At 41.7% G+C, this 13,949-nt stretch overlaps 1 protein-coding gene across 1 annotated transcript; it reads right to left on the reverse strand.

Moving 5' to 3' along the window:
* Positions 1 to 443: 443 nt before the first annotated feature.
* On the reverse strand, positions 444 to 5,817 carry ip6k2b (inositol hexakisphosphate kinase 2b). The gene is made up of 5 exons (XM_031757086.2): positions 5,205 to 5,817; positions 2,734 to 2,965; positions 2,454 to 2,620; positions 2,172 to 2,347; positions 444 to 2,068 (listed from the first exon to the last, which is right to left on the reverse strand). Exons 1-5 carry the CDS (start codon positions 5,416 to 5,418, stop codon positions 1,475 to 1,477), a joined length of 1,383 nt encoding a protein of 460 aa, XP_031612946.1. The 5' UTR covers positions 5,419 to 5,817; the 3' UTR covers positions 444 to 1,474.
* Between the last annotated feature and the right edge of the window lie 8,132 nt (positions 5,818 to 13,949).

The following is a 13,949-nucleotide window of genomic DNA, read 5'->3' on the forward strand; positions in this document are numbered from 1 at the left end:
ACTCATGGAGAGGCAGCCATCTGCTTATCAGGGGAGGGACACAGAACATAAGACAAACTTCAGGAGAGAAAGCCAGAGTTTAATAATAACTAGTGATCAAATTCACAGCAGTGTATAAACACAAAGAAGGTGACTGAAGAAAACCTTATTGTATCGTGGGAAGTCACCAGCAGCCAAGGCCTATTGCAGCGTAACTAAGGAATTGTTCAGGGTCACCTGATCCAGCTCTAACCACATCCTTTATCGAGAAGGAAATATTTAATCTTGAAAGTGGCAGAGGGTGTCTGTGTTCCCAAATCCAAACTGGGAACTGGAAGTACTACTATTAGTCAAAAGTACAGTTTTTGGTACTCATTAGGATCCTCACAATCTATTTCATAACCCATACTTGTTTCTGAACTTCAAACCCCGAACATACTATAGACACAAACCACAGACAATGAATTTTATCTCAATTAATGCCTTTATTTTCAAGACACTGTTAACACATAGTTATACAAGAGAGCTCTTCCAATAACAAAAGAAATCCAAGTCTGTATAAGGAGGACGTAACATTTAAAGTGGTAATATGGAATGTACTTGTTTACATTTTTAACAATCGTTTGAAATAAATAGTCTATAGTCTTTTTAGTGTTTTATCAATATATTCTCTTTGTCAAGTCAAATTTTCAGGAATGAAAAAGATGAAAAAGATAATGACCAGAAAAAAGAATAATATTCCCTTTCCAAAAAGTCTTTTGTTTATAGGCAATAAGTACAGGGGAACAACTGTTGAAAAAGGCAGATCCCTTCTTATTGAACTAAATAATATTCTTCCACCAAAAAGTGTAAATCCAAGTGCTTACTTGAACACACAAACCATATAAGGGTCTTAATAGACACAAAATGTCCTTATTTGATGCTAGCTTCTCATTTGCTACAAGGCTGCTGACCCAGCCAGCCAAGGTCAGCTTGTTCAATCAGCTTCCCCATGATTGTGTTGTGCTGTTGGGGACCAGCAGTCAAAGCAACATCCCAAGGAAAAAAAAAGTATCACAGGTAAAGCACCACGACAGGTTCCTAGTTACCTACAGCTTCAATGTTCTCTGCCTCAGGCTTTCTCTCTCAGAGAGAACTTAACAATAAAGAACTGTATCTGTACCAGGGGGCGAGAGGAGGGAAGAGAGCCCTAGGATGCTACAGGAGTCTCTGTTGAGGGACCTCTCTCATACTACACTTCTCTGATCATGTCTTACAAAAAAAGGAGCAGTCTCTGAAAAGTGCAAAAAGGGCACAGGCAGCCCAATCCTCTGGCAGGTGAGTGAGACCACAGGTACCACCATTGAAACTGTCCCCTCACGCAGAGGCGTCCAACGTTCCCACCAAGCAGACCCCTACATAGGCATAGGGATAATGCATCTTGGGGTAGCAGGGTTTCAGCTCAGTGAGCTCATCCCACGCTTAAAATTTAGACCATGCTGACTAAAGTCCAGCCTCAGTCTGCACTGTGATCCTCGAGCTCGGAGATGATTGTGATCAGGTTCTGGAGGCCGAAGATGAACCCACTGTCCTGGCCTTCGTGCACTACGCTGTCTTCTCCATAGTGGCGACAGGTGGTGTGAGCAAAGTCAATCATGCGTACATCCACCACGGGGCTACTAGCCTCTCCTGCGCTGTGGGATGAGCGACTACTGCCACTGTTGCTGCTCCCTCCTGACACACCTGCGCAGACACCCGCAGAGGAGGAGCGAGGGAAACCAAAGGCTCCTTCTTCCTCCTCCTCCTCATCAGATGGCTCATCCTCATCACCTTCCTCGCCACCTCTATGTCTAGGTCTAGTGGGAGCCCTGGGAGGGTCGCCATCATAGATGATGAGCAGGGAGCTAGAGTAGAAGCGGTAAGACTCGCAGGCCTCGAGGGCAGCTTGCATTTCGCGAAGTCTGCGCAACACTGGAGACAGCAGCTCATGACGTAAGCGATGCCCATTGTGGAAAAACTGGTAGAGAGCCTCCTTGAAGCCTGCAAGGGTCAGCTTTCGCCCATGGTATTTATTCATGAACATCAGCTGGCCTGGCTCTGACTGGTACACCTGCAAAGGTCACACAGCAACATAAGCACTACAGCGGCACATAAACAAGTAAATACAAAAGAACACACATGTATATATTGTTTCATTTACAAATATACTTTACCTGCATGCCACAAAGTCGCACCCCAATAGATGCAGATGTGCTCTGTTGACACTTTCGAATCTGATTGGCTTTCTTTTCCTCTGATGCATCATCTCCATGTTGACGAGTTCCCATCTTCAAGTCTAAGACACACGGTACTCTATAGCGCCATGTAAGGTTTTCTAAAAGGATAAATTCTGTAAAGGGAGAGTCAAGGATCACATGGCAAAAAAAGGGAACACTTCAGCCACTTCAGTAGACACTGAGAATTCTCATATCTCCAAGCATGTGGTAAAAGGATACTGTATTGGTTACGGTGCTTTGCATTCTCCTTCATCCTCTGTAAGTGCTGCTGGTGACATTTGAGACTCCAGGGGTTGTGTTTGATCTGTGACACCACATTGCCTTCTTCCAGGCTAAAGTAAAGTACCTCTGCCTGCTGTTGCTGTTGCATCTCATCACGATTATAACTGCAGAGGAGAGAACAAAGAAAGACATCAGCTACAGTGCTACAGAGCTTCATAACAATACATGTCTTCAACATGACTCTTATTTCCGTGAAACAGTGAAGGTGCTCTCTTACCTCATAATTTTGTCTTCTTTACGACTGTGTCTACTTCTGTCTTTGCTATAGTTGTCATTCTCAGGGCCCAATGGGGATTGCTTTTTGTTGCTCCACTTCACCATCTTGCTCTTGGGCTCACAGTCTGTTGAGGGGTCTTTGTTTTCCAGATCCCCTGATTCGCTGTGGAGGGGGTAGGCGATGAGGCACAAATTCCCTTCCTCATCCTCTTCAAAACTGACTGAAACTACACCTGAGAGCGTGTGTGAGAGAGAGAGAAATAGGAGAGGTTTTATTTTCACGTTTGTTACATTTACAAATTCTCACAATGTGAAAACACAATTGCAAAAGGAAAACTGTATGATCCACAATGAGTAAGAGATAGAAAATCTAACTGTAGTAGTTAAAGCAGTCCTCTATGATAGAGTTTTAAAATGTCAAATCACAATGATTCAGACACACAGATAAGAACATAGATTTTGATATTAAGCAGCAAGTATATCTAAATAGTTCATATTTCACACCCTTAATAGAACAGTAGAGCTACTGCTTTAAAACGCATTACCACAATATGCTGTGAGGGCTTCCATTGGTAATAATTAACACAATTTGATAAACTCATGGACTAATGGATGATTCTGGAAGGCCTTCAGCGGGAAAAAAGAAACCCAGTGTACTTTGATGCCAATGCTAATTTCTGACATGACCCACAAAAACGCACCGGGGGTCGCACCCCCCCAAAATAATACTCCCTACAAGGACATGCATATTGCAGGCAGAGTGGGGGAGGTGTTGCACTGAGAATAAACATCACAGCTGCAATGGCCGAAACAGATCAACCACAGACAGGAAGGAGGGAAGGGATGTGGTCGAAACAGCTCAAGAGGAACTGTTTTAGATCTGGATGTAACATCCAAGTTACAAGGCACAAAACATGATACCAAAACCATCCAGCAGTATTAGTCATTACAAATCAGCCAATGAATTAGAAAATGAAATGACAGTTTATTACAGTGACCAAAAGAAGATTTGGATGTTAAATGGCAGGCAAATGTTCCATCCTTCTATGCATGCGGAGGCTTGGCTTATGTCATGCGCACTGACATCATCAGCCTGCAGGAAGCCCCGCCTCTGAAGGAATGTGTGGCTCAGCACTGCACTGTCATTACACCACTGCAGCCAGCATAGGAACTTATGAGTCACTCCGAGTTTCTTTCAATAAAAGGGCTCATAAATTTGTGATAAACGTATATCAAGTGAGATTATTGCATCCCAGTTGCGCAAATCGATTATTAGAGTACAAGAGTAGGGCTAAACTGACTTATACATCATTATCACTATCAATATCATTTTATTAGGTGTAAATGTTCCTGTCCATTTTTTTTCAGGTCACTACCTTGACATTAAATTGCAATATAGTATCCTCTACACAACATAAATTATCCCCAACTTGTAAATTTAATCTACATCTGCTCAAAAGTCTTAATGTTCCTAATCCAGTATTCCACTGCGAGGTGTCCTTAAATCATCAGATACTGCTGAGACACAATTATCTCCAAACGTGGATAAGGAACCTTACATTCCTTTAGAAGAACACAGCTCTTTATGAGTCTCTCATAATAATGTGAGCTGTAAGACTGGAACATGCTCGTGGGGTTGAGCACTTGAAGGCCCCAGACGTCTACTATACTATCAGCTCCTCACATCCCATTCCTTAGCAAGGACCTTTTTATAGCCCCATGCTGCATGACCGTGGATTGAGTTACCACACATCACGTCAAAAGATCTCTGCCTGAAGATCTCCGTATCAGCATGTACTAGGTGTAATTGTCTGTAGGGGAAACTGTGAGAGACTGCGGACCTGAATGCAACCAGGGAACATAACATTCCAGCTTCAGGTCTGTGTGTGGGTGAAAATTAGTCTTTATGCGTGCGTTCCCTGAAACCAGACCCGGAAATCTCCTCAAATGACTTGTAAATTATTACTCTGGTGATCTGCCGCAGTTATTTTAGATTTGCCGTGGCCCTCTAATACGCATCTTGAAACTATAGCTGCCTTAAAAGCGTCACACAGTCAAAGAACTCTGGATACTCTTGCTACACATCCTCTTGGCAGGAAGTCAAGCCATTAGGTTTGACGCTACTTGAAACCCTGCCTTGCACATGAGGGATATGTCCAGAAAACGGGTAGCTGTGCCTGCCAAAAGCTCCAACATGACTGACAATGTAACGTAAGTCTTTTTGAAGCCAATGCATTCAGCTTATAAATATTCAACATACATTCTGTAGTGTTGTTGTGTACAGCATGCACTTTAAGGTATTGCAACGGCAAATAAGCGCAAAAATGGACATAACAGATGTTTTTTGCAATGAAATATTAAAAGCACCCACGAGAACCCTGTATAACGCATGCACAGAGGTGACAAAAGGAAAACATGCATGCTGCTCTAGCGGGCAGCTCAGTAGTTCATATTTGGGATGCACAAACTCACCTTTATATTGAGGGGTGAACTTCCTCATCTCTGGTGGGAGACTCTTATAGAACTGGTGCTCTCGGGGGATGAGGGGTTTGCAAATTGTCTGTTCCCCAAACCGTAGCACACAAGAGTGGCCTCCCACCTGGTGCACGAACGGCTCAAGCATCACCCCTTTCCCGGGATAAGGAGTCCCTTCCGCCTGCATGAGGGCTTCCAGAGCGGGACTCATCCTCACTCCGCATCGGACAGCTGAGCTGGGGGGGCCCACGTCGTACGGGAGGCAAGAGGCTCGGCCGCTCGTTTGGCTCCCTATCCTCAGGCTGTTTCCTGCTCGCTCACAGGGGGCGCTGGTGCTCTCCCACTTGACCGAAGCAGTGAAAAACAAAGGGCTGAACAGGAAGGACGGCGCTAGCGACGAAATTGCGTATTCCGATTAGCTTCCTTTCCCAGAGAACAAATAATGAGGCTCGCCGACTAAGCGGTATGTTGTACGTTGTGCTTGAACACTTAGTAAAAAAAAATAATATATATTATAGAGCTCCTACAAGCTGCCTGAAAAAATTCAAGCAGCGTAGGCGACGACTTTACTCGTCGCCTCCTGTTACCGAAACTGACAGCTGAGCTAATCCGCCTGCTAGAAAAGAGCAGAAGCAGTGAGCAAGCCCCACCTCTCTTCCAGAATCACCCAATCAGAAACACGCAGCTGTCGCTGGGAGGAGACGAGGTACCTAGGAGAGGATCAAGCAAACAAAGAGGAAGGAGAGAAAACATGGGGGAGGGTAGAACATGAAAAATGCTTGATACAAAACAAAACACTGGAAATTTTTTTTCTTTAATTTGCTATCCTTGAAGGTTTCATCGTTGTTTTTGCTTTAGAGATCGGCTACAGTTTTCAAGTGCTGTTATGTTAATTTGCACCAAACACAAGCAGTGAATTCAACACTAAACCAAGCAGGAAATCAAAATTGGTCTTACACTATACCTCTTTGATTCTTTTTTTTTTTTCCGTGGGAGACTTTTTCACATCTCATTGATCAGGGCAAAGGCGTGAAAGGTATATAAGTGGAATACACAACAAATGAGATGGGTATGAAATCTAGATGTTGCTTGTGTTATTGTCATAACACAAGGTGGCTCAGGTGGCTTCACATAAAACAAGCTCCTATTTATCTTTTTTGGATGAAAATGAGAGCATTTGCCTTAAAGCAGGAGCTCAAGAAGTTAATAACTACTGCCTCATATGGAACAGATCATACAGATCACTTCCTTGTTTACAACTTTCAACTGCACATACCATCCATTAACATGCATGGGTCGTGTGAGGGCTGAAATGTGTGTTGCCAAAACAACATTAAGTTCTTATAAATTACCTCAGAAGTACAGTGTTTAAGTTTATACTTAGATGAAAACTGGGCTGGCAACGTGAGATCTAAGTTCAGACCAAAAATAGAGATGCACTGAAAGAAAGACACACCGGGCTGTATCAGGGGTGACTATGTTTCATCGGGTAATAATAACAAAATGGCAGACAATCCAGGAAGCCCAGTTTGCATAGCACATTTATCTGTCACTCTGCATCTCCCCAGTGTAAGTTCAGGGAAAGTTGTTTATCCAAATCACGTGCCAAAAAGCCTTTTGCCAGCTCTCTTGCAAAACCATTTCCTTCCCGACCCCATCTGTTGATTTTACAGAGATAATATCACACACATGAAAACAGCTCTCATGAACTCAACACCTGGGGTTTGTGTGGCACCCCAGCTGTCTCCAAGCAGTAAACTCAAGTGAATAATTGAGGAGGCACAACTTTTCTTTAAATGTACTTTGACAGTATCTGAGCCATTTATTTACTCTGAATACAAACAAATCATGTTACTGTTGATGCAGCTTTGACTATCTTGACAGTGTCTCGCCTGTATCTTAAAGAACAACATCCTTTTCAATAAAGTGTACATTCCTTTGGTAGATAATTGAATTCTTGTCCAAACAGACTCCAGATACAAGAAAGAAGAATGAAAGACCTCTGAAAGACACTTCTAGTCAAGCTAGCTAATATAACCCCAAAATCCCCTTCAATATCAAAGAGGTCAATGAAAAGCCCAAAAACTTTGTTTTGAGTGTCAGTTAGCCTAATAAGTTTGACAAGTGTACCAGGCCACATCAAAGTGCATGCACTAATCTCTGATGTTCCAGTTCTCTACTGGGATTACACACAACAGAAAAAGATCCCAGATCCATACAGGGAAGGATTTAAATGGTCAGCAGCACACAGAGAAGGCATCCACTTGTACTTAACATGGGAGAAGCAGTTTGTGTATGTCTGTGTATGTAGACTTGTCTGGCCATACTGTTTGAGTTTAAGGCAGGTTAAAGAGAAGTCAGCGATCTTTTTACTGATCCTTATTTTTCACACTGCTTTTTTAGGTTAAGATTACAATTGGGTGTATTTCAAGATAATGGTAAGAGTTAACAACTTAGCTGAGATGGGCAAGGTTGGACTAGAGGCTCGAGAATTCATTATGTCTACTCAAAAAATTTGGCCTTGGAAACAAATTTGGTTAATTCCACGATAATCTAATAGGACCATCCAAATAATGCAGACTTAATTATTTAATGTGTGTTTCAAACTGGTTAAGTTTGTAACATCACTTTAAAGTGTAAAATGTAGAGAAAATCAACTCTTGGCCTAAGAAACAACTCTCAGACTTAATGTGACAAACTGGCTAACAGCTTAAAATTCTTGAAAGCATTATTTATAAAAGAGGAAGAGACCACCTGGCTTGTTATTAGCTCTCAGCTCAGAGTTCAAAAGCTGGGATTCTATATGGCATGTAAGTGCAGCAGTATAATTTGATATACTGCTGCACTTACAGATGTCATATATACTGCACAGCCTTGCATTGCCCTTTAGAGCAAAACAGTGCCGAATCATACTCTACACACATTACAAAGGCACCAAAAGAGGCAGGGTGCAAAAATGGCTTATATTTTGAAGTTGCAGTGAAATCACATCAGAAAAAAAAACAAACAGTGCTACTAAACTTAAGTTTCTTTGACATTGTTGTTTGACACAATTTGTAAGTTCCAAATATTCATAACAGTTGTGATATTACAACAGACCCAGTCTGAGGATACAACAAATCATGTGGGTATTTAAACAAAATGAGCTGTCAGCTTTCCAACGTAGTCTCCTTAGCCACAAATGATGGATCGGTGTTATATGAGCTTAGCGTGAATCCATGTCTCTGGAAAAGAGGTCTTGCCTGTGCCACAGGAGCCACAATCCAGCTGTGAATCAGAGCAGTGATTCAATTTCTAGAACCTCTCTTCATATATGCACGCCACATAATGCTCAAAACCGAGGAATCACTGCAAACTCTGTCCACCATAGATGCAGCAGAAAACTCACTGAACAAAGACATCAGTATCTTAACCAATAAAAAACAGAAATGGTCTGTTTTAATGCAACAACTTTAAAATTCAGTACTACTTATGAATGTATCAGTCTGATATTAGTGACGGGTTCTCAGTGCCATGGTAATACATGTTACATATAAACAGTCAAACAAATTAGTGGTTAGCACTGTTACCTCACAGCAAGAAAGTCCTGGATTCTTGCTGTTTGGATTTTGCATGTCCTCCCTGAAACTGCATGGGTTTGTGTACTCTTGCTTCCTCCCACACTCCAATGCATACGGTTAGGTTAATTGGTGGTTCTCAGTTCGCCATAGGTGTAGATGTGAAAGTCAGTGGTCGTCTGCTTCTCTGTCAGTGTTAGCTCTGCAACAGATCGGTGATTTGTCCAGGGTGCTTACTGCCTCTCACCCTATGACAGCTGAGATTGGGCTCAGCACGCCCGTGAAAACCAAAGAAAATGGGTTAATGGATGAATATGGATGGATGGATGGCTGGCTGGATGGGTGGATCGAGCCTAAATCAATATGTAATTGCTAAACGTTTAAGGCCAAGTACAGAAATAGTGGATTTTTCCAGAGCAATGCAACTTTCAAAGGTTCAGTGATAACCATAATCAGCTCAACTTACAACAGAGAATACACGTACAGCTGAAGGTAGCTACATCTAGAAAATGTGACCTATCTTGTTTTTCCATAGCAAGCTTAGGAAACACTATCTGTCTACAATTGTCTACAATAAACCCAGTTTGTTTAATAAATTATTCTATTGTATTTTTACTCAAACGGATACCAGTTATTTTTTTTAAACAGCACTGCCAGGTCACTGGACAGCTACAGCTCAATCATGCAAATGGGCCATTGTCAAAGTAATTTAACTTAAGGAAGTAAAAGCTCAAACAAACTCAGTATACCATACTGCAGCCTGCACTGTGGGTGAAAATGAGTACCATGAAGTAAAGCTATGCCTTCAAATTAATTTCTTGGGGACATCACAACAGCATTATGCTTCTAATTTGACTTGGTATTTTCCAGTCAGCCTGTAAGCCCTTTTAATTATTCCTGCTCTCGTGAGGAAATGAGACATGGGTGTGTAGGGAGCTTACCAGCTCTGCCCTGTGTGCTGATAGTGATGAATCCTGTTGGAACTCTGACAGCTAATGCAAAGTCAAGGACAACCTTGTTTATTCCTGCACTCCCCACTGCCACCCACAATCCTCATATAACTCCTTCAGTCATTCCCTTTGTCTCAAATGGAAAAAAGGCACTAAAAATAAAATCAGAGCACCTCTTTGTCAGCTGGTGTGTTTCTGTCAATATAATATAGCATAAATAATATATATACAAATTGACAAATCATCATTAAATGTATTTAGCTGTACACGGTGAATTGAAGTTCCTGGATGGCGATTCCTGTTTAACAGTAAATACAATCATAAAGCATGACACAAGGCAATATTCAGTCACTGAGTCAATAATTCATTGGAATGATAAGAGTTTCTCTGCTGTTGGTGTGTATATTCTTGTTAAAACTGAAAGATAAGGAAAAGCAATAAACTCTTCTAAGATCAGCAAAGTATAGTTGAAAAACAATCTGTGGCATGGTGCTTAAATAAGGACAGATAGTAATATGTGGACAAAAAAAGTTAGGCTTTACACAGACTGATAGTCCCGGCGGTGGGAAAAGGCTTATGTAAATAGTATCTTCTGCCAGTGGTTCTCCGGGGTAAGTTCATTTTAATCATCAGAAATGGTCACAAGAACAACAAAAATGAGACTGCACTGAATCAAAATGCCAAAGATACTGAATCCCAAGTAATACAAAATCTAAGCTGGTAATGTTGGTATGGCATGTGGTTGCTCAAACTATAGTGAGCACCTAAGCAACCTCACGGATTTAACAGCATTATCTTCAAATACACTAACACATTCCTCAAGTACATTCCTGGAGCAACATGGAGCCCATTAGACCAAAACGCAGTCACGTCCTACAGTGGGATGACCAAAAGGGAGAGGCGGTCTGCATGGTTTATCCCCATAAAAGTTCATGTTGCTGATGTCCTCCTCACTGATGATGTTAATGAGCAACATGGACATTCAGTACTAGAAATTGGAGGTCACAGCATGGGTGCTGCTGATGAATGTCACGTGCGTACGAATGACAGTTTAAAATCTTAACATGTTGCGTCAAACAAAGCTACTCGGTGCACTCAGCTATGGCAGCAAAATCCTTTTTTAACTGGTGGAGACAAATGCATGCATTCACCAGATGCCTCGACATCAGATAATTGCAGTGTTTAAAGTTGCTGCGTCCTCATCAGGCCGATGTTGGAGATAATGCTATGCTATGAGACGCAGACTTTCATGAGACAATCAGCTAGAGCATAACACCCCTCCCACCCCCACAGGATACGCTTGTCTATTTCTCTTAAGCATAAGGAAAGGTGTGGACAAGCCTGGAATCTCTTGTAAACATGTCATACGTGAGAAACGGAAAAAAGTGACTTTATGGTCAAACAGATCACTGGTAGTGTCAAAGTTTATGGTTCCGTCTTTGTATTTGTCATCACTCACATGCCTGTTTTGAAAATATTGGGATGTGTTTATTGCCTCATTGTTATGGCTTAGTTTCTATAGTACGTGCAGCACATCAGTGCTAGGCCTGCAATAGCACGTCACCATGGGAACAGTTTTGAAGGGACGGTGTGCATTTGAGAGACTGGAGTAATTTAGGAGAAGATGCAGACTGGTTTTCCAAAGTAGAAGTGCTAGTTTTTAAAGGAGAAAATTTAAAGGTGTAATTGAAAAGTCAAATAAGGAATTCACGTTGGACACACTTATTAATATACATGAACACATAGGACACGTCGGCCTCAGGCCCCTTTCGACATCTGTCTGGTGATCTGTTATAGCTCAGCTGACACATTTTTTCTCACGTACGCACTGCCAACCTAGCCACCACCAACACCACCCCTCCTCTCCCTCCTTACCCTTGACTCCTAACCTCCAGTAAACAAATACAAGTTAGATTTATACTAATGCTGTACACTGATACTAGCTCCTCCAGACCTGGAAAAGAAATTAGGTCAGATTTTTATGCTCCTTGTCCAGGATCCAGGTGGCCAGGTTCTGTCTGCAAGTGGGCTTTGGGTACAAGCCAAGCGGCTGCACCAAGTCTGTTTCACATGATCTGACCCAGACAGTCGCCAGTAGCCTGGCTCCCTCCAGCCCATGCCCCACATCCTGACCGTCAACCATCGCATCCAACTTTTGCTAAAGTTAAAGGAAAGTAGGTGTCAGTCTCGGACAAATGGACCAGAATAAATTGACGCTTGGAGGGAATTATTGAGCATCTATAGCTAGGGCAACCTATCACATTTAACACATCCTATCCAGTGCTGCATAAACCCTTCATCATCCCATAAATCTGCTCTGCACTCACTGCCAGCAGTGTTCATCTTGCAGCTTACCAAGCTTCTAAATCTTGTAGAATTTCTTCATCAAACTGCAAAATTTGTAAATTTGCTGCAAATAGATGTGAGCTTTGTGAAACAGGAAAAATATGATGATGATGATGATGAATTTTCAGTGATAAAGATGCAATATTTTTATCTCAAATTTTTATCTTGCACATTCTCTTACTTTTTTCCTTTTTATACCCAGTCACTTTAAAACATTATGGATGTTTTTTGTATCTGAATAAAAAAAACAATATACTTTCAGACGTAAGATTACAAAGCATCCTATCAACACAGCAAAACTCGATGTTTGACTGCTCACTGTATCTGCACTCCAAATAGATGTCAACACCTCCACGATTTAGGAGCATGCTGCATCGCTCACGGTTTCTGATGCACATGCAAAGTCTGATGCACATGCACATGCACACACACACACATACACACAAAGATGCATACAAACAATAACAAAATATACTTCCCTGAAAAACAACAAATCAGCTACCATCTTGATGCTAATCATCAACATGTACTTTCAGTACAAGCACTGTGGTCATAAGTTTAAAGCCATCGTGCTTCCCAGTGCTGTAAACAGGACAAGTGCAAAACAAAACAACACCACAAAGGACACTTAATTTGATTTTGTGCTGGTAAAATACCTTATTCAGCAGATAAGCAAAGCAATGGATAATTCTTTGTTTTCATGAAACGTAATGCAATTTGAACCTCTATTTTGCTTTCTCAAAACAGCAACGGAGAGTCATAAATATTAACTGCCCTCGACTTCCAACTAAAATCTGGTCTCATGAATGCATTCTTTGAGGTTTACTATGAAGCTGAGTGAAGTTTCCAACCACGCAAATTAGTCCAAATGATATTATCTGTCTTAAACTGTGCAGTCTTGCAGGACTTGTTGTACTGGGCTCTTCCTGTACCTCACTGTACATTAACAAGTTCCATATGACCCAAGTATGCTGAGGGTGAGTGAAGAAAAAAAACCTCCTTAAAAACACACCCACGCTCCCTCAGTTCTACACGTGTTACACAAGATGTCACGTGGCTTAGAACCACCAAAATGTAGAACCATAATATTTTGATTTTCATGCACACACACGTGCACACTCAAACACATGAGGCATGATTAGTCTGAGCTCTGAATTGTGCACACTGAAGAGTCAGTCCCAAAACAAACACTGCAGGGATACAATTACCATTCAAGGGCTTTCATGAAACTCAAGTTCATTAGGGCACATGGAAATACCTCTTAGTTCAAATTGGAGAGGCATGACTGAGCTCTAAACAGAATTTTACAGGATTTCGTACAGAACTGTTCCCTAGCTTTTACTGCTCTGGTAAACTTCTGGAAGTTTGCCTTCTTTTAAAGCTTTTGCACTTCTAAAGACAATTAAAAGTGCGTCTTGTATTCCAAACCATCTTTAGTGCTGGTGAAAAGTGAATTCGTAATTGTTTTTTAAGTACAAAAGCCATGTACATGAGTGCTCCTGCTGTGTGCAGTGGCCTCCTCACCACTCTGTGGTGTACACCAGTTTTCTTTTTCCAGGAAAAATGGGGTAAACATCATCTGTTAAAAGTCAAATTCAAGACTCCTCCCACTTGGCTGCGCAGAGTAAAGTTTTTGTTTTTATTCTGCAGATATAAGGGCTCCTGGAGTTCCCTCGCATACCAGTGGTGTCTGAGCCTGTGTGAGTGTGTGTATGTTTCTGTGTGGCACATGTGTGCATGCCTCTGGGTGTGTGTGTATGTGCAGCTGTATGTGTTTGAGAGGGAAGGAGTGAATATAGGTCCTGTCTTCTCATGCTGTGTTATGTAACAGACCAGTAAATTCAATCTGTCTCTATCTGAACCCCATGACATTATTTTGATACAAAGTA

This window comes from Oreochromis aureus, linkage group 5 (genome assembly GCF_013358895.1).
Source record: "Oreochromis aureus strain Israel breed Guangdong linkage group 5, ZZ_aureus, whole genome shotgun sequence".
Classification (NCBI taxonomy): domain Eukaryota; kingdom Metazoa; phylum Chordata; class Actinopteri; order Cichliformes; family Cichlidae; genus Oreochromis; species Oreochromis aureus.